At 41.3% G+C, this 21,425-nt stretch overlaps 2 protein-coding genes across 2 annotated transcripts; both read left to right on the plus strand.

Annotated features, from left to right (window-relative positions):
- Nucleotides 1–711: 711 nt before the first annotated feature.
- LOC143551250 (zinc finger protein GAI-ASSOCIATED FACTOR 1-like) lies at nt 712–3,770 on the plus strand. The gene is made up of 4 exons (XM_077041713.1): nt 712–1,274; nt 2,087–2,483; nt 2,570–2,811; nt 2,893–3,770. The coding sequence occupies exons 1-4, from the start codon at nt 1,133–1,135 to the stop codon at nt 3,624–3,626; spliced, it is 1,515 nt and encodes a 504-aa protein (XP_076897828.1). The 5' UTR covers nt 712–1,132; the 3' UTR covers nt 3,627–3,770.
- An 8,626-nt stretch (nt 3,771–12,396) lies between these two features.
- On the plus strand, nt 12,397–20,060 carry LOC143551236 (small ribosomal subunit protein mL103 (rPPR7)-like). Its single transcript, XM_077041706.1, has 4 exons — nt 12,397–12,964; nt 19,611–19,707; nt 19,770–19,922; nt 20,013–20,060. Exons 1-4 carry the CDS (start codon nt 12,501–12,503, stop codon nt 20,058–20,060), a joined length of 762 nt encoding a protein of 253 aa, XP_076897821.1. The 5' UTR covers nt 12,397–12,500.
- The last annotated feature ends 1,365 nt before the right edge of the window (nt 20,061–21,425 follow it).

Below are 21,425 nucleotides of genomic sequence, written 5' to 3' on the forward strand. Positions count from 1 at the left end.
AAATTGTTGTTTATTTATACTGTTTAATTTTATTTTTTTATTAATCCGCCTCCCCCAATGTTCAAATTTCTTGGATTAATACACGTGATGACCATCACGACCGGACCCCCATCACGCGTGATGGGGAGACCGACGGCGGTGTTTGGGGACACATAACGCGTGATGGGGTGGCCATCACGGACCACCCCGTCACCCCTAATATAATAGTTGTCACCCCTAATATAATAGTTTAACTAGCAAAAAGAAGATTTTTGTTTTAAAGGTGTAGCGGGGTTGTAGTCCAAAATATATATATATATATACACACACATAACAATAAAATAATATTCCTCAAACCTTCACCGATGACAAAATCACGTCCCCCCTTTCCGGTCACCCCTTTTATCGCCGGAGACCGGTGTTCCCTCCGAAACTAGCCCCTCGTCGCCGATTCTTCTCGCCCAATACGTATAGCCTTAAACCAAATACACAGATGGCTAGACAACCAATTCAAGACGGTAAAAAACTAAAAAACCAACGTGTTTGGACAAATAAACAGTTTTAATAATTCACACGTGTAAAACGATTGTTGGTCCAAAACTGAAAAGGCCAAGACCAAAAGTAAGTGGCCTTTCGAATCCACACAACCTTATTCTAATCTAACCACGGTTAACCCCACCTCTAGTAAAACACTAACCACAGTTAACCCACCAAATGTTTCGGTTCAAAAACTCACAAACCGAAGACTTTTGGCCTTTACAAATCACTTTCTCTCTCTTCATCTCTCAAATCAATTTTGTTCTCTTATCGTTGTCCATCTTCTTAATTCGGATTCTAGCGATCTGTTTATAGATACCCACTTCAAATCTTGGATCAATTTGGCTGATATTTACTGCAAATGTCTAAAACCCTAGCTTTGTACTGTTTGAGACTGATTGAGACTGTGAGCTGAACGTGAGCTCAACTGGTGATCTGGGTGTTGTTTAATTGTTGTTTGATTTGGGATTTGGGTATAAATAGAAACGATTGATGATAGTTTGATTGGTACGTGGTTTAGATAGCCCTAATAAAGGTAAAAGCGTTTGATGTACTTGATTTAGATAAAAATCTGCTTTTTATATAAGAAACACTTGTGAATAATTGAGGAGTCATCATGACTACTGAGTTGGATAACTCGTCGGCCGTTAACGAGTCTATTGTTTCCGGCGAAGCTAGCTTCTCTTCTCCGGCCAATCACACTGCGGCGCTGGTTGAAATACCGGCCAAACGGAAGCGTAATTTAGCCGGAATGCCAGGTAATTGTTAAAGATTTAGTTTTTAATGAATTGGGTTATTTTTTATGTTTGTTATTATTATTACTATTACTATTACTATTGTTACTATTACTATTATTATTATTGTTATTATTATTATTATTATTATTATTTTTGTTTTGCTAGCTGCCTTAATTAGGAGTTAGTTATATGTTAGATTAACTGAGTAAATATATATATCCGTAATTAATCATAATTTAGATGAAAATTAACATGATTTTTTTGTTATTATTATTGTTATTATTATTTTGCTAGCTGTCTCAATTAGGAGTAAGTTATATGTTAGATTAACGAATAAATATACATATCCGTAATTAATTGTAATTTAGATGAAAATTAGCATGATTTTTTTTGTTATAATATACTTTTCGACATATAGCCCTGCTTGTGGTGCGCACATATGATGTATATATGTGTGAACCCTCGGTGGGCAAAAGTGAAATTGCACTAATTTTGACGTTATTTTACTAATCTCGTGAAAATAACGTTAAAAGTGACGGACGGTTAATCAGGCATCATGTAGTGGCGTTGATAGCCGAAAGACAAGGGTACATGCACCGATCAGCCGGTGTCCCGATGATTGAGTGCTATGTGCCTTATGTCCAAGGCTTGATGCAAAACTACTATCGAGCCGAGGGTCTCACCGAAAGCAGCCTCTCTATCCTTATAGGGTAGAGGTAAGGCTGTCTACATCTTACCCTCCTCAGACCCTACCATAGCTTTGCTATTGGTGGGATATACTGAGTACGATGATGATGATGATGATGATGATGATGATACTTTTCGACATATAGATCCGGATGCAGAGGTGATTGCTTTATCTCCAACTACTTTAATGGCTACAAACCGATTTATTTGTGAGATTTGCAATAAGGGGTTTCAGAGAGACCAAAACCTGCAACTTCATAGAAGGGGGCATAATTTACCGTGGAAGCTTAAACAGAGGACAACAAAAGAGATTAGGAAAAGAGTGTATGTATGTCCCGAGCCGTCGTGTGTTCATCATGATCCAAAACGCGCGTTGGGTGATCTTACCGGGATTAAAAAGCATTTTTGTAGGAAACATGGTGAGAAGAAATGGAAATGTGATCAGTGTTCGAAAAAGTACGCGGTGCAATCGGATTGGAAGGCTCATTTGAAAGTATGTGGAACCCGAGAGTATAAATGTGATTGTGGAACTTTGTTTTCAAGGTTACATTTTTACTTTACAGTAATATCATTTCTAAGTGTGTATGTGGTTTTTGTAAAGTATTGACATATTATTTTCTTATGTGAAGGAGGGATAGCTTTATCACCCACCGAGCGTTTTGTGATGCGTTAGCGGTCGAGAGTGCTAAAGGTCCACCCGAAGATGAGCCTACCAAGGAAGATGAAAACCCGACACCTCTAGCTATAGAGTCGGCCCCAGAATCAGCCTCAACAGCTTCACCGCCCACCCCACTGCCGCTTCCCCCGCCACCCACTGCCACCCCTGCAGTGCCCATAACATCTTCAGCTTTGTGTATTGCAAAGACTCCAGGTATACAACATAAAAGTTTAAAGCTTTAACTAGTAACCTTATTTTATTGGAATCTCATTAGAAGCACATTTTTGTTTACAGATTTGCCCGAAATTGCAAAGATGAACCAGGAATCTAGACCCGTTTTAGAAACCCCGTCACAATTGGTATCCGGGTTGACCCAAAGCTGTAATGTTAGTTGCAGCTCAGCTAATACAGGAAGCACAGGTAGCAGTGTATTCGCTAGTTTATTTGCATCATCAACGGCATCAAAAACTTTTCAAGTTCAACCTCAAAGTCAAAGTCAAAGTCAAACACCTGGGTTCAAAGATTTTATTCAAACCATGACCCAACCGACACCAACACCCACACCCGTTCTTACACTTCCGTCTCCGGTTCAAGAACCCGTGTCACTCTGCTTGTCAACCAATCAAGGGCCATCAATTTTCAGGCAATATGCTCCCCCACCTCAGCCCGCTATGTCAGCAACCGCATTGCTTCAGAAAGCTGCTCAGATGGGTGCATCGGCTTCTGGTGCATCGCTTCTTAGAGGATACGGGCTTGAGCGAGATGACACAGATGGTGGTGCGTCTATTGGGCTTGGGCTTGGGGTGGGCTATGACGGGCGGGCTGGTTTGCAAGAGCTCATGATGGGTCCAAAGCTTGCAACTCTTGATTTTCTCGGGTTGGGTATGGCGGTTGGTGGTGGAACCACCAATGGCTTGTCGGCTTTAATGACTTCCATTGGCGGCGGTCTTGGTGGTACAATGGCGGTTTCGTCGTTTGGGCGTGGCGGCAGTGGGGAGATTACTGGAAAAGATGTGGGCCCACAGTAGATGGATCGGGTTGTAAGTAGAGTTATATTTTGCTTATTTATGTAATAGCTTGGTAACTCTTGTTTGCAGTAAGTAGCTTAAGTTATATGAAGTTTTTTACTGTTGATGTAAATTATTATAATTATTATTATTTTAATTTTTATTTTGTATAGTTGTCTAGAAAGAAAAACATAAAGTGACTCTGGATCTTTGTTTGCTATGAAGGGATCAACCCATATGGCAACTTGTTTTTCTTAATCATGTGTTCTATATCTAGATTCTATATTTCTTTTATTGTTTTGACTTTTTAAATTTGAAAATATTAATAATTTGCATCATATCAAGGGAAGTGCTTGTTAATTTTTTAGATAGTTGACTTTTTTTTAGTTTGAAGTATATTCTTTTACATTTTGAACAGAAGTTGGATTGTTATTTTGAACTAAGTCTTAAGTATGAAGTTTGATGTCACATTGGTGGTTGAGGGCGGCAATGATGGTAGCAGGATTTTATATAGGTTTAGTATGAACTGTTGTTTTAAATTTAGATATGACGGATTTAGGAACATGCATGAATTGTGTCAAAATGGGTTGGTCGAAAAGGATATGATCAACACGATTAATATATCTAGATTCGAATAATTTACGATTAAAGTGTTTAATAATGGGATTGTACTATGTTAGTATGTTACCATTGAATTAAGTTTTTTCTATAATTTGTGGATTAGTGCCTTGGCCCATCAATGATTCAAGTGGTGGTTAAAAAAAAATAAAATTAGTATACATTTGTTGCAAGCTATTTCAAATTGTTAATGTCAAATATATATTGACACGTAAGTTAAAAAAGCTATTATATTAAAAGTTAGTTTATATGAAATGATTTATTTGCTATTAACTGTTTCATTTGTGTTATTTTGCATGTTTTTAATGTTGACAATAGCGTCGTTCGAGATAAACGAACGACGTTCCTCGGTGTTCGAGATAAACGAACCATGACTCGATCTTCTTCTCCGGTAGCTTGAGATCTAACCAAATCTCGAATCGTCTTCTCCGCTCAGATCTGCAATGGCTTTTGGGGGTGTGGAGGTGACTGCTAAGAAATCTCGAGAATCTCTTGTTTACAGACACAAAAATGGTTATGGTGGTGGCTCTTATTAAGAACAACAACAACCCTTAATAAGGAGGTGGAGGCCTCCTTATATAGGGAGCCTCATGGCCACCATCATGGTACCCTAATGAGCCTAGCCCAGTTAGGGTTACCTCCACAAAACCCCCTCAGCCCAATAATATTGTATTAGTCCATATAATAAAGTAAGCCAGACATAATAAATTAAGGTCGTAAGCCGGGTTTAGTACCATACTCCTACAAGCCCCCCAAGTCCAGTGTTGCTCCTAGGCGTGCAAGTCTTTTAGGTGGAGCGCTGGACTTCATAAGGTGTGTTAGGATATGAGGCGGTTTTTTTCCCTTTCTTCGGCCTTGTCTTTATTATCTTTGAGTTTTGAGAGGTTTTCTCCATGATGGTGACATGTTGTGATCCTTATGATGATAATGGTGCGCTGGCATGAATAAGATATAGCACGCATCATAACAATAGTGGCGCGGGGTCTGATAAAAGATAGAGTGCGCATCTCGACAATAATGTAATGCTACTTGCACGCGAGGCAGCTTACGAGCTATAAAAATAATGAAGCTTGCGCGCGAGGCGACTTACGAGCTATAAAATAATGAAGCTTGCGCGCGAGGCGACTTACGAGCTATAAAATAATGAAGCATGCGCGAGTTGCGGCTTATGAGCTATAATATGATGATAATGACTGGCCCACAAGGGCCTCTTCTACGCAGGATGACTATCCCGGCTTGTCTTCAAAATAATAATGGAGGCACAAACGGCCAGATAATAATAATAATGTCATAGGTGCTTGTGCGACTCGTAGCCGAATCTGCAAAAACATATCAACTAAAAGTGGATGTATTACAAGGTTCCCATCCTCGGGCAAATTATGAGGTGTGCCCAACCTACGTTGGCGCGTGGCCGTTTGGGATATTATTAGGCTCCCGACCTTTATGTTTGGCGCGTGGCCATATGGGTTTATAAGGATTCCCAACCTTTAAGTGTGGCGCGTAGCCGTTTGGGATATTATTAGGCTCCCGACCTTTATGTTTGGCGCGTGGCCGCAGATGCTGGAGCTTTCATGAGGTTGCAGAGGCGACTTACGTTGTTTTGATCCACTGACTTGCATTAGTGACCTGTGAATGTTCATAGGTGACCCGCGGCGTTCATAATGATCCGCGGTGATCGGTGTTCGTCTAACGGAGTGTTGATCTGAGGTGCGCGCATGCATGGAGGCGGAGTGGTGATCCAAGGTCGCGTATGCATGGCGGTGGAGTGGTGATCCGCGGGCGCGCATGCATAGCGGCTGAAAGTTGAGCGCGCATGCATGGCGGAGAGTTGAGTGCGCATGCATGGCGGCGAGTTGCGTGCGCATGCATGGCGTTGGAATATTTCATAGGTGATGGAATGTGATACGCGACTGCGCGTAAGCATCATGGCGGTGCGCATGTAGAGTGGCGGAAGGGTTGATCTGCGACTGCGGTGGCAAAATGTTGATCCGCGGTGGCGGGTGTTAATCCGCTGTGCCTGTTTTTGTCCGCCTACGTGCATGAGAAAGCGGTTGACACGCCGTGAACGGAATACAAATAACAAGCATGGTGGTCTTCGTGATGGCGACCTTCATGTCTTCCCGCTTGAACAGTGATGCGGATGCAAGAAACCAAATTTTTGGAGGCGCCCATCCATAATGACGCGGTGTTGTTCCGCGACGGCGCCCACGCATGTGGCGCAGTGTTCTTTTGTGACGTGATTGCGTAGTGTTGATCCGCAAGTATGATGGCGGTGTGTTGTTTAGCGATGCGCATGCACGGTGGCGAGGTGTTGGATCGCGGTGGTGCGGTGCTCGGCGCCAGCGCGCATGCATGATGGCGCGCTGCTGCTTCATAGCGGTGGAACTCATGCATGGTGGCATGCACCATGGCGGCCATATGGTTATCCGCGGTGGCGTGTACGCGTGGTGGCGCAATGACATTACCCGGTGGCGAGGTTCACTTGTCGTGGTGCGCATGAATGTTAGCATTGTATTGAACCACGGCGAGCGCATGCGCGGTGGCGGAGAGTTGTGCCACGGTGATCATCACAACTTGCGGCTTGCTTGCCGGAGCAGGAGGCGGCGTGGACTCTAATTGCCCGCCATGTTTTTGTTTTTTCCGGTGATAGGTTTTTCAATGAAATTCTTGGATGATGATAAGAAAATTGGAAACTGGACCCACCGGGTATTTAGGATCCTACCTCCACTAGTTCCCCTAGTTCAGTGCTGCTCCTGGGCGTGCAAGCGGTTAGTTGGAGTTCTGGACTTATTAGGAGTGCTTGTACGGTTTTTTGGACCCGGTGCTTCCCAAATGTACCTTTTTGCATATGTATACTTTGCTTCGGGTTATAAGAGGTTTAATCATGATGGCGTGTTGAGCGGAGCGGAGCCGCGTTCGGTCTTGTATTTGGCGCGAAGCCGTATGGGTTTATGAGGATTCGCAACCTTTAAGTTTGGCGCGTGGCCGATGGCCGTATGGGTTTATGAGGATTCCCAACCTTTAAATTTGGCGCGTGGCCTTATGGGTTTATGAGGATTCCCAATCTTTAAGTTTGGCGCGTGGCCTTATGGGTTTATGAGGATTCCCAACCTTTAAGTTTGGCGTGTAGCTGTATGGGTTTATGAGGATTCCCAACCTTTAAGTTTGGCGCGTATGTTACCCGCGGTGATCGTGTCGGAGCTTTAACTTGGCCTGCGGGAGCCGTACCTGACCGGCCATTTCTTTGCTCAGAGCGTACATGTGATACGCAAAAGCCGGGCTTGACCCGCGGAAGCTTTCTTGTGACCCGCAGAGGTTGTACTTAAGCTGCTGGAGTTTCTCGCCATGACCCGCGGTCAGATTTGATCCGCGGTTGCGCGTTAGTGACCCGCGGTATGTGAGGTTGGTCCCTTCCAACATTTAAGTTGCCCGCTAGAGTTATTCATTGATCCGCGGGAGTTCACAATGTGATCCGCCAATTATTATTTAGCGCGTGCGGCATGCTATGGCGGAGTTGAATCGCCGGAGCACGCATGCGGCTTGTTTGTTTCGCGAATGGCGTGGAGGTTGATGTTGATTGCGGAAGCTAAAGTTGACCCTTGAGGCTTTTATTGTGCCTTTGTTTCGCGGGAACTTTGCTTGCGGAAGCAGAAGTTGATTGCGGAAGCTAAAGTTGACCCTTAGGGCTTTGATAACGCCACGCGGGAACTTTGCTTGCGGAAGCAGAAGTTGACCCTTGAGGCTTTGATTGTGCCTTGCGGGAACTTTGCTTGCGGAAGCAGAAGTTGATTGCGGAAGCTAAAGTTGACCCTTAGCGTTCATAAAGCTTCATTCGCAACGCGGAAGCAAAAAATGACCCGCATGAGATTATAGTTGATCCGCGGGGAGCGATTTTGATCCGCGGTTGATTGAAGTTGACATGCGGGGGCTATGGCGGAGAGTAATTGCCGGGAGCGCGCATGCAACCCGCTGTGGCGGAGAGTAATCGCCGGAAGCGCGCATGCAACCCGCTGTGGCGGAGGGTAATCGCCGGGAGCGCGCATGCAACCCGCTGTGGCGGAGAGTAATCGCCGGGAGCGCGCATGCAACCCGCTATGGCGGGGAGTTGAGCGCGCATGCATGGCGAAGAGTTGAGTGCGCATGCATGGCGGGAGTTGAGCGCGCATTCATGGCGAAGGGTTGAGCGCGCATGTGCTTTGCCTTAGTTGTGCTTAGGTATTTTTATGGTCCAGCTGCGCAATACGTAGGATGGATGCTATGAGTAATTTGAGCTAAAGCTCATATTATTGGGCTAAGGCCCTAACGTTTTAGAGTTAAAACTCGTTAACGCGTCCGAGCTTGAAGCTCGCGCATGTATGTTTTACTTCGTTTTATTTTTAGTTTGATGTCAATACAATGTTGTCATATTGCTCAAAATTAATAAAGGGAAGTGTGAAACATGTATGCAAAAGGTAATAGAACGCATGTTAAGAAAAAATAGAGCGTATCATTATTCATAATGGCTTAAAAAGCCTTGATTACGAACTTGACAACTTTTACATGAGACATTTTCTAAGTTGTGCTGCGTTCCATGTGCGCGGGATCTTCCATAGGTGGTGGAATGTTGATCCGCGGCTGTGCGCATGCATAGAGGCGAAGTGGTGACTCGCGGGCGCGCATGCATCGCGGCGAGGTCTTGATCCTCGGCAGTGCGCATGCATGGAAGCAGAGACTTGATCTCTGGTGGCGTGCATGCATGGCAATAGAGTCTTAACCCTCGGCACTGCGCATGCATGGCGGCGGAGAGAGGACCCGCCGGCGCGCATGCATGGTGGTACGCAGGTGTTGACCCGCGGTAAGTGACCCTCGGCACTGCGCATGCATGGCGTCGGGGTGTTCCTCCGATGCGGCGCATGCATGGCCGGGAGAGTTTGTCCGCAGCGCACTTGTATGGCGTCGGAGTGTTGATCTGCGGTGCGCGCATGCATGGAGGAGGAGTGATGATCCAAGGTTGCGTATGCATGGCGGCGGAAGCTTGATCCTTGGTAGTGCGCATGCATGGCGGCGGAGTGGTGACTCGCGGGCGCGCATGCATGGCGGCGAAGTCTTCTGCGCAAAACCAAAGGCACGACCCACATGGTGGTTTCCGCGGGCGCTCATGCATGGCGGCGGAGTCTTCTACACAAAACCAAAGGCATGGAGTCGTCCTCCAACACACATGTTGTCTTCTGGAAGGTTGTCTGATGAGTACAATCATGGTTGTCCTTATCCTGATTTGGATTAGACTATTCTCATTTGTTGTGTGTCGCTTACGCGCGGCCTTTATGCGCCTATCCCGGGGATGCGCAAGGTCTTCTCTTTATTCTCACTAAATGTGTGTGTTGTGTGCATATGTGATATGCGTTACGCGCAGATGTTTCATGCGTTTGCGCATAGGTTTTGGCTTTGTGTCTTCATGAAATCCTGATTTCAAGCCTCTTGTCTATATCTTGTGGGTTGACCCGCCCCGCTCGATGTTAAGGCGGGTGCATACCCCTTCAAGCCCCCCCAGTCTAATGTGTGTCTTGTCTCGCGCAAGCGAGGTAAGATAGATATTAGACTTAATAGTTTGCTTTTTTTTGTTTATAAAGCAGACAAATCTGAAAGATTCTTGGATCTACAAATTGAAAGTTAGATCTGTAATTTTCAGTTTTTGGATCGTGTAAAAAATTCCTCCTCGAAAATAGATCTGAAGCTCGGAGTGGAGAGAATTTAAAACCATCACAGATCCGGAGGCTTGACCGTCCGAATCAGGTAGTTTCTTTTTTAGATCTACAAATCTTTTCCAGCTTCATTTTTGCACAGATCTGGAAGCATCTTTTAGATCTATGGATCTTTTTGAGCTTTAATAGAACAAATCTTGAAGCATCTTTCTGTAAACTTCCAGATCTGGATTTTTCTTAGGAGAAAAAAGAATCACAGATCTGAAATAATGGATGATCAGATCTGAGAACCGAGACGAAAATCGAAGGGTAGCTCGTTGCCGGTCCCACGGATGGCGCCAATGAAGAAACATGAAATGAATCTGACCTGATCCAAGACGATGTTCCTCGGTGTTCGAGATAAACGAACCACGACTCGATCTTCTTCTCCGGTAGCTTGAGATCTAACCAAATCTCGGATCGTCTTCTCCGCTCAGATCTGCAATGGCTTTTGGGGGTGTGGAGGTGACTGCTAAGAAATCTCGAGGATCTCTTGTTTACAGAAACAAAAATGGTTATGGTGGTGGCTCTTATTGAGAACAACAACAACCCTTAATAAGGAGGTGGAGACCTCCTTATATAGGGAGCCTCATGGCCACCATCATGGTACCCTAATGGGCCTAGCCCAGTTAGGGTTACCTCCACAAAACCCCCTCAGCCCAATAATATTGTATTAGTCCATATAATAAAGTAAGCCAGACATAATAAATTAAGGTCGTAAGCCGGGTTTAGTACCATACCCCTACAAGTATACATTTGTTGCAAGCTATTTCAGATTGTTTATGTCAAATATATATTGACACGTAAGTTAAAAAAGCTATTATATTAAAAGTTAGTTTATATGAAATGATTTATTTGCTATTAACTGTTTCATTTGTGTTATTTTGCATGTTTTTAATGTTGACAATAGCGTCGTTAGGTGTTTTTACACCTAATTGATCAAATGAACTTTAACTACTTTACACTAATAATGTGAAGAAAACAAATGTAACACTAAACTTGTACGTAACAATGATCTAGGGTGATTTTTGTAATTTAACTTCTCGTTATTTATTATTTGGAAAAACTTTATGGCATGGTCGATTGTTTTCATATAAATCATTTAAAACCAACTAATAATTTATTACAGGGAAGGCCGTTAGTTAGCTAAGGTTTTTTATTCATAAAGTTGATTAGTACGTTGGGAAATTAGTTCTACATATACTAGTATGCTACTAGGCCGTGTGATACACGATTATACGGTGTTCAATGAAATTATAATAAAAGACAGTGTGAATTACATGATTGTTCCATTGTTTACTTAGTTGTAACAAGTTTGATGATTTTCATTAACTCACGTTAGATTATATATCAAGTCTTTTTGATAATATGATCACTTATTAAAAAGCAAAAACGAAACAGAAAAAAAAATATCAAACCCCAACACTTGCTAAGATTGAAGTTGTAAGCACATGGGATCAACCAATGCTTATTAGCTAGGTAGTCAAAGGCGAGTCAGGCACACACGCCTAGGCACTTAAGCGAGGCAAGGCGAGTCCTAAAATCATCAAGCAAATCTTTCATTAGCAGTTTTGAGGCGATTAGTTGAATGCAGCGGAGACGAGACGAGAAGTTGGGTTTAAAATAATTTAGAAATGACGAATAACAAATTTTATGGAAGTTACCATTGTGTATAAGTTACCGCAGATGAAGAATGATGTTGATATTAGTTGAAGTTGACAAGAATTTGTTTATTTAACAATATACATTACATTTGACCAAAATGTTCTAGCTTGACTTTGTTTTTTTTAGTTATTAAAAGCTTGGACCAAAATGCTCAAGCTTGTTATCATCGGCTCAAAAGAAAAGAAGAAGCTCCATGTTGCAATCTTTTTGGCCATTCTATGGCAGATATGGAAATCAAGAAATAATCAGGAATTTAACAATAGACTATAGGAGGACTTTCATGTTTCAAAATCGTTGAGGAGATTAAGGAGGAAACATACCTTTGGGTAAAACATTGATCCAAATTTAACCATCTCTAATGGGATATATGATGTAATTCTCAATTTATGCTAAGCAGTGGTGTACAAAGTCAGTTCGGTTATGAAGGCTTAACAATAACCAAATGATCGGTTAACTAAAAGTCAGATAACCGTCGGTTTCGGTTAAATTCAGTTACTTATCCAATGCACTTTTGTTCCTTTACTCCAATTAAAAACGAACCGTTAGGACGTTCGAGGCTCAATTATAAAGGTTTGAAGCTGAAACATGTCAATTTCAAGCTTGGTTTTGGTGTTCCAAGCTATGTTATAAATCAATGACATAAATTTAAATATTCAAATCTAAAACCGGAAGCATTAAATCACCGATATAGAGTGAACAAATTTTAAAAAAACGCAAATTAACCAGTTTCAGCTAAAATCAGTCAACGGAAACAGATTAGCCATAACCATAACCGATCGGTTTTAATTAAATTCAATTAACCATGAAACAAAAACCTAGCTCACAATACACATACACTACACACTTCATTTCTTTTTCTTTTCTTTTCTTCCTAAACCCAAAGCCCTAAAACATGGCGTCGTCATCATCCACCACTCTCCTCCGCCGCGCACGCCACCTCTCCACCGCCGCCACGGCGGCCACCAATCTCACAAACCCATCTCCGATGACCATTTCCAAAGCCAAATCCAAGCTCAGAAAAGAACACGACACCGACAAAGCCCTAGACATATACTCAACCGTCAAAACCAACCACTCATCTTCTTCACCTGGATCCACCCACCACGCTCAGCAGATCACCGTCCGCCGCCTTGCAAAATCCCACCGCTTCAAAGACATTGAAACCCTCATTGAGTCTCATAAAAACGACCCAAGAATCGTTGAAGAACAGTTTTTGTCTTCGCTTATTAAATCGTATGGTATTGCTGGTATGTTTGACCATGCGCTTAAGACTTATACTCAGATGGATACCCTTAAAACCCCTAGGTCTAGTCTGTCGTTCAATGCTTTGCTTACTGCTTGTTTGAATTCCAAAAGGTGATAGCTATAGTGCACACCGATACAAGATGTTTGATTCCCTGGCCTGATCTTGTTAACAAGGTAATAAGTGTTACAAGGCTTATATTCACTTTTTTAATCTGCTTGTTGGATATTGATTTTTGTTTGGTTATAAACAAATACATTAGTTTGAGTAATTTATTAGCTCAAATACGCAGGCTTTAAGATGACGTTGGTCATTATTTTTATGTTAGTTAGAAGCTTTTTTTGGTTACATGCATGACTTTTTAGATTTGGAGGTATGCATCTATTGCATCTTTTATCTCTGCAAGTTGTAATATGAAGTTTTGAATTTGGGAGTGTTTACAACTTTACATGCTTCAAGTTTTGTGTTATGTTTGCAACTTAGGAAGTGAGTATTGTGCAGAGGTTGAGACTTTTAGTAACGTGCAGGGTTTGGTTAATTCATTCTTTGAAAACCAACTTCAACGGTTAGGTTTTGGGTTATGGTTTTTAACTTAACTGAACTGAATAACCGAACCGAACTTCTTCAGTAAGCTATTAAATCTTAAGTTTTCGAACATGCCAAATATATCATAAATACAAGTATAAAGTTCATCTGTAGAAAATTTGCAGATAAATTCGGAATTTGTTTAAATGGTATTGAGAATTTGGAAAGCGACATGAAAAGGTCTATACATATTTTAGGCTGCATACGAGGTGCAGAAATCATCTATAAGTTACATGCATTTTCAATGTTGTGATAAGTTGATTATCATATGGTTATTGTTGATCTAATTGTTAACCTACCCAAACTGAATTGTGAGCACCAAACATGTAAAGCTCACATTCATCATATGGTTATCTGAGCCTAAACCGAAATTGAAATCGAGGCAAAAATCAATTGTTATTATTCTTCAATATCTGTTGTTCGTTTGGTTGGGCTCAAAACTGAACCGTCCGCTGAACTAGAGGTGTTCAAAAAAACCAGTTATAGAACCGGTTTGGTCGGTTTAACCAAAAACCGGTTAATAGAAAAACCGGTTATTAAAAAACCGGTTAGACCGGTTATTGAACCGCCGGTTAGTACTTCGGTTACTCATTCGTGGACAAAAACCGGTTATTGAACCGGTTAGTAAAAAAACCGGTTAAATTTAAAAACCGGTTATTAAAAAACCGGTTAACCTAAAAACCGGTTAACGGTCAAAAACCGGTTAACCTAAAAACCGGTTTTTAGGTTAACCGGTTTTTGACCGTTATAAAACGGCCATATGACCGTTTGGGTCCTTTTTTGCCCGTTTTTTCTTGATTTCTAGCCGTTTTTTTTAACATTTTACCCCCACAAATAACGATATATAGTTTAGGTTGAGTAGGTTAGCTCACACTCGATTATACAACTCTACTAGCTCTAAACGTTTATTTCATACGCGATTATTTTGTTATCTCACACTCAATTATACCACATTACCACTCCATACGCTCTTATTTCGTAGTCGTTTATTTCATACTCGTACTCGTTTATTTCATACTCGATTATACGCTTTTATTATCATGGCCTCCCAAAGTGCTGCTTCATCCGTCAACATGGGTGCCTCGAACACAGACATAACGGTCGTTCGGATCATCCCCACGAAACGAAACCAAGATGTGTGGCAACATTTCGACCTATGCGAACTGTCTAACGGTCGCCAAAAAGCTCGATGCAAGCACTGTTTGAAGTTCTATGCCAAAGATGCAAACTCCACTTTAAAAGCGCATATACAACAGCGCTTTTGCAAGGCCTTGAAGGACGAAGCGGGAAGTAGTTCGCAGCCGGAGATGACGAATCAAGGAGGGGTGTTTACGTACGACGTTGAAGCGGTACGTCAACAGTTTTCAAACTTTGTGATTCAACAAACACTTCCTTTCAACCACTTCGACAACCCTCAATTCACGGAGATGATGCAAAACTATGTTCAACCACGCTACCAACACGTAAGTCGTTCGATCCTTAGAAGAGATTGTCGTAAAGCATGGAAAAACGCTAAATCCGAACTAATTTCATACTTTTCAAACTTACAAACTGGTGTAAACTTAACAACGGATGTTTGGTCGGTACCTCATGGTTCGCCCGACTCATACATTTGTGTGACGGCTCATTGGGTTGACCCCGAGTCGTGGCAAATGATGAAACGAACCGTTGCGTTTCAATTGTTTGATTACCCGCACACGGGTAGAAATATTTTTCAAATCTTGGATAAAGTCATTCGACAATACAAAATTGAAGATAAAATCTTTTCAATTTCGTTTGATAACGCGTCCAACAATACGGCCGCGGTTGGCCATTTAAAATTAAAGTATAAACCTATTTGTGATGGAGCGTTTTTTCATAGCCGATGCATTGCACATATTATCAACTTGGTCGTGCAAGATGGGTTAAACGTGATCGAAACGCAAAGAAACAGTTTTAAAAGAATGTTACGAGATGTTTTTAGCAACAATAAAACATTTTCAAGATACAAAAAATTTTGTGTAGAAGCTAATTGTCAATGGTTGGGGCCAAATTGGGATTGTCCAACAAGATGGAACTCGACTTGTAATATGTTTGAGAAAGCCATCCAACAAAAAGAATCATTAATTGCGTTTCATCAAATTTTGTCAAGTAGGGGTAAATGTGCACCATATGATCCTAGAAACTGGTTATTGATTGAGATCGTTACGGAGGTCCTTCAAATTTTTAAATCTTGCACAACTAGTTTATCCGGGGTTTACTATCCAACAAGCCCCATTGCTTTACCAAAAATTGCTGTCATGTGCACAAAGTTGAGTGAACTTGATTGTAGGGGTGTACCTTATTTTGATATGGGTGTAAAAATGAAAGAAAAATTTAGAAAATATTTTCAACAACTACCCGCTGTTTTGACATGTGCTGCTGCGTTAAACCCTTGCATCAATGTTGGTGGTGTTGAAGCTTTAATAGAAAAAATTTGTGATGAGCTTGGGTTAAACGACGATCAAAACCCCTATTATAGCCAAACTTTAAAGAATGCTTTCAACACCACCTTGTCAAACATGTATGATGTCTACCTTACAAAATAAGGGTCGTCTTCCCAAATTCATGACTCGTTAAGAGCTGTTGCCCAATCCCAATTCCAAACCGACCTTGAAATGGGGATGTACTACATGATTTGGGAAGACGCCGGTAAACGTCAAAGGGTAAACACCCCAAGCAGTGAACTTGGAAGGTATGGTGGTACCAACTTTGTGAAACACATGACTCCGGATGAATTTAGAAGTCTTGATTTGCTGGCTTGGTGGAGAGGTAAGGAGGATGAGTTTCCGATCCTCGCCGCCATGGCCAAAGATTTACTAACGGTCCAAGCTTCCACGGTAGCTTCGGAGTCTGCTTTTTCTGTTTCTGGCAGGGTTATATCGATTAGGAGGACTCGACTCACTGCACCAGCTATAGAGATGTCGATTTGCTACAAGGATTACTTGGACTCTTTAGATAGGGCACAACATCAACGCTCACTCGAGGGGGAAATGGAGTATGAAGCGGGCTTGTATGAAGACGAGGTCAATGAAGGACACACTCAACCAATGACCGATGAAGAAGCCGCGTACGACGATTACCTAAGAAATAGCTCGGGATCGGGTAGCGAAGAAAATTAGTTAAAGAAACAGCAAACATGGAGGCAAATCATGAGTAAGAAACAGCAAGTTGTTCATGTAATCGTGTCTAAGCATTCTTTTTCCTAATATGTGCTCTTATTTACTTGTTGATTTAGATTTTTCTAATTTAGTTAAAGAAACAGCAAACATGGAGGCAAATCATGAACAAACTGCGATTGGGAACAACAGGAGCATCTGCTAGTTCACGATTTAATGTTTGTATTTTTGAGTTAAATCATGAACAACAGTTCTTGGCAGAGATTTCTTCAGTGTTAATGATTTAATGTTTGTATTTTTGAGTTACGAATATGCGATAACGATTTAATGTTTGTATTTTTAATGTAAAAACTATAAATGAAAGTTATGTGTTTTTAATCTTTGGTTTGTTGAAAACACATTCACCAACACACACTCATACTCATCTTCCAAGCAAAGAACCCTAACAACGAAAGCAAAGAATGGCTTCGGTCAGTCCGTTTTGCCTTGTAGTTACCGGTTTGCCTTGTAGTTACCGGTTTGTTTATACTGTGAAAAAATAATGGTCTTCATTAAGTACAAAATATAAAAAACAAATATTCGTATTTGAAACCGCGAAATTTAAAAAAAAAAAAAACCGGTTTATTAACCGGTCTAACCGGTCCGGTTAGACCGGTTAGGGTTTTGACAGAAAAAAACCGGTTATTAACCGATCAGGTTATTAACCGAACCGGTTTTTTTCCGGGCCAAAAAAAACCGGTCCGGTTAATAACCGAACCGGTTTTTTTAAAAAAACCGGTTTGTGCACCTCTACGCTGAACATCCATTACTTGATGTGGTTTCTGTTTTTCATGTGAACAAAATATTAAGCCAAAACTTGGTCTTCTTGGGTTCAGGTAAAAAATGTGAACGCATATCAATGATCAAAATACACTTCACGGTCTTCTGACATTCACTATCTTTTTCTTTAAGTCACCTGCTAAACAAAACATTAGCATGAATTTGAAATTTTGGATCACAGTAAGAATTTACTTGTGATTTATTTGTGTTTATTAAAATTATACAATGGGTTAATTGAGTTTATTTAAATTATACAACTAGTTAATAAAAATTGTTAAATTAAAACGACTCAATTGATGAGCCCCACCCTTCACCATTGTATGTTGTCACCGCCGTCTCTACTCTCAAAACCGACACCAGCCACCCCCTTCAACTTCCTTCACCCCTACCCCCGCCGCGGGTTGCATTCTGTTGTATAGATTTCCTTGAGGATTGTAATCATGACTTCTCTGTTGTCGCCAACATTACCACAATTATCTGTCACGTTTAATCAACACAAAGCAGACATAGTTGGCCATTTTGATAAATATATATATTTTTCAAAGGTGACTTATTTCGGAAAAATCCGTTTTCAACACAACCCGTTATGAGCCATACAATTTGAGATAACATGTTAAATTACGAAAGTCAAATTTTACATGATAGCTTTTAACAACGTTAAAAATGTAACCTTATACTTAAACATGACATCCTCCAACAAACGGGTTCATATAGGCCCAACCAACAACACTAGTATCGTTCTTGTTCTCAAACCTAATATATGATGGGCAATCTACTTTCAACCGGTATTCAAGGTATCCAATAAAGTCAAAAGGTTTGGTTTTCCATCTCACTCTTTCAGTAGTTTTAAAATTAATCAACACGGTCCTAGAAGCCACACCCTATCATTCCGTTGAGCTGGTATAAAGACCAGGGTGTGGCGTCTGACTAGGCTAAGTGCTCTAAGGAATCATTGATTAATTATTTTTGTTTAGCTGGTTCGGAGACCAGTAGAGGTGAACAAAAAATAGGTTCCAGACTTGACCCGGCGGTTCCTACCCTGAACCAGACCCAACCCAACCCTACCCTACCCTTGGGTACGGACCGGGCTTTGGGTTTCCCTCCAGAACTGTACCCAAAACCAGATGCGACTCGGACCCGGTGGAATCGGTTATGCCAATACTCGGTCAAAACCCAACCCTACCCTACCTAAAACCCGAAAAAAACCCGGGGGAACCGGTCAAATACCCAACTATACCCAGAACTGGTTCCTACCCGGACCCGATTCTTCTGTTTGGTTCCGTATAACACCCAATTTTTGCACCTCTAGAGACCAGGATGTGGCATTTGGGCGGTCTAAGTGCGTATGAGAAATCGTTGATGAATTACTTTCGTTGAGCTGGTTTGGAGACCAGGATCTGGCGTTTGGTTGGTCTAAGTGCGTCTGAGGAATCATTGATAAATTATTTTCGTTGAGCTGGCTTGGGGACCAGGATGTGACGTACAAAGAAACATTGACTTATTATTTCAGTTGAGCTAATATGGAGACTAGGATGTGACGTCGGTCCAAGTGCATCCGATGAATTATTGATTCATTATTTTGATAGTATTTTATATATGGGTCCTATTAGGGACACTCAAGGGAAATTAAAAGCACCCACCGTGTCCGCGGCTGATAGCCTTATCCGTGGTGGACATGGTGTTTTTGTCTTATACTATATGTACCCTATACGCTGCGGATAGCCCTATCCGCGACGGATAAGGTACAATATTAGACAAAAGAAACCCTATCAGGCTATCTGTGGCGGATAAGATACCCGACAACCTAGGACTATCAAATCAGTCAAACCTCGTATCCTATCCGCCACTGATAGGGCTATCCGCCTCTGATTGTTTTAATAATTGAATTTTAAGGCTCTCGTCTCCTCTTTTTTCTCTCTATATATCATGAACACCACGGACAATATATCCACAAAACATACAAATAAAATATCGTGGTATGATCATTTGTTTGGTGACTCGAACGACGAGCAGTCGGGCGATGCATATAACAATTAGCCGGAGCAGTCGGGCTTACCAGATTTGAATGAACATCCAGGCTTGAACCAAGAGCCGTGCTATGCATATATCGGGCAGCCCAACTTACCAAATCCTGACAAGGGTTGTTAGTATATTTATATAATACAATAGCACGTTAGTTATTTTTTAAATATGATACGTTGCCATTATATTTTTTTAGGGGTATATCATATACGGTGGTAGTCACCCTTCGTGGCCGAAGGAAAATAGGGATTCGTCGAATACATACGAAATCAGACCAGAACAACAACCTTATGGTCAGTCTTCGTATCAATTACCTGTATACAGACCATATTACGGAACCCAAAATTCGTACTAGTTACCTTTAGAAGAGCAAGCGTATCTGTCATGGCGAGTAACAAATAACGTTGAGGATGACATTCAAGAGGCTTACGACAAAGGAGGCGATGATGAAGCTGATGATGATGATTGTTACATACGCGAGACGACATTTTCCTATGCAACGGATAATGTATGACCCAATATGTTTCTTTTTAAACTTATTATTATTCTTTTTGAACAAGGTACTAAATATTACTTTATTTACGTTGCTTGATATCAGTATTTTAATTCTCGTGATGAGTTGGTGGATTGGAACAAGAAGACATGATGGGAGCATGGTTGTGTTATCGTCGTCCAACGATCAAGGAACAAAAGTGTTGACCTTGCATGCAATCGAGGAGGGGAACCAAATCTCAAGGCCAAGGTGAGGCATATTGGGAGTATTAAAATGGGATGCCCATTTAAACTCGTTGGGAGGCACAACGCGACAGACGATTGTTGGAAGCTAGAGGTTGTCAACGAGACGCACAACCACGGTCCTGTTGTCTTTGAGGAGGGACACCCGACTCTAAGGAAACTGGCCGGCGAGGAAGTTGATATGGTTGCCACGTTACACATGCAGAGTCTAAGGCCTACTCAAATTAAGGCAGCCATAAAGGAACGTTTTTCCAGTAACAAATGTATTACTAAGGACATATACAACGTCTTGAAGCTCGTTGATGACCAAGATAAAATTGGTGACACCCCCATGCAGGTAATTTTTGTAAGACTATTTTTAATATATATTATTTTGTTATATCATTTTCAAAATATATTATTCGCTAATATTATTTTAATAAGTTATATTTTAGTAAATTATTTTATTATATTATTTTTAATATATTTCTGATATTTAATACGAATATTTGTAATATTTAGTAATTTTTTGTTAAACCCAATGCAGATACTTGAAAACTTTATTCAAATCCATAGGTTCGCCTTTCAGACCTGGGAGAATCCTTTTACCAACAGGATGGAGAATATTTTGTTGATTCTGTCATGAGAAAGTCGTATACCATGTGGCATGCATTCCCAGATTTGCTGTTGATTGACACGATGAACAACACCAACATGTACAAGTGGCCATATGTTCAGTTTGTTGGTGTGACGTCGACATCAAAGTCATTTTGTATTGTGCACGCGGTTATCTATAGGGTACAACAGTGTAACTTCACGTGCGCCCTGGAGCGACTTAAAGCGATGCTCGGCGATTGTAGGGAGCTGCATGTGATCTTGACTGACAAGGACAAAGCCCTGACGAACTTGTGTGACATAGTATTCCCAAATGCTACTAAAAACCTATGTAGGTGACACATCACACAAATGATAAAGAAAAAACATAAGAGTCTTTTTCAGATAGATATCTTTAATCCTTCTCTTACTGGTGGAAAGTACTGTACGATTCGCCAACAAAAACTATGTTCGACTACAACTGCGGTCAAATGAAAGCTACGTTAGCTGCACACGACAGACGCGGTAAGTATTTCTCCCGTATATACACATGATTTTAGATTCTAGTTATACATTGCATAATTTGTTTTTTTTTTAAAAAAAAATTTTGTTTCCAGAGGCTTGGTATTATATTCGTGACAATTGGTTGGTGCAATGCAAAAAAAAAGTTCGTATCCTGCTAGATTGACGACCGTCTAAACTT

The sequence above is a fragment of the Bidens hawaiensis genome, unplaced genomic scaffold, assembly GCF_021521415.1.
Source record: "Bidens hawaiensis isolate Kalapana, Puna unplaced genomic scaffold, B.hawaiensis_p1.1 tig00016275_1, whole genome shotgun sequence".
NCBI lineage: Eukaryota > Viridiplantae > Streptophyta > Magnoliopsida > Asterales > Asteraceae > Bidens > Bidens hawaiensis.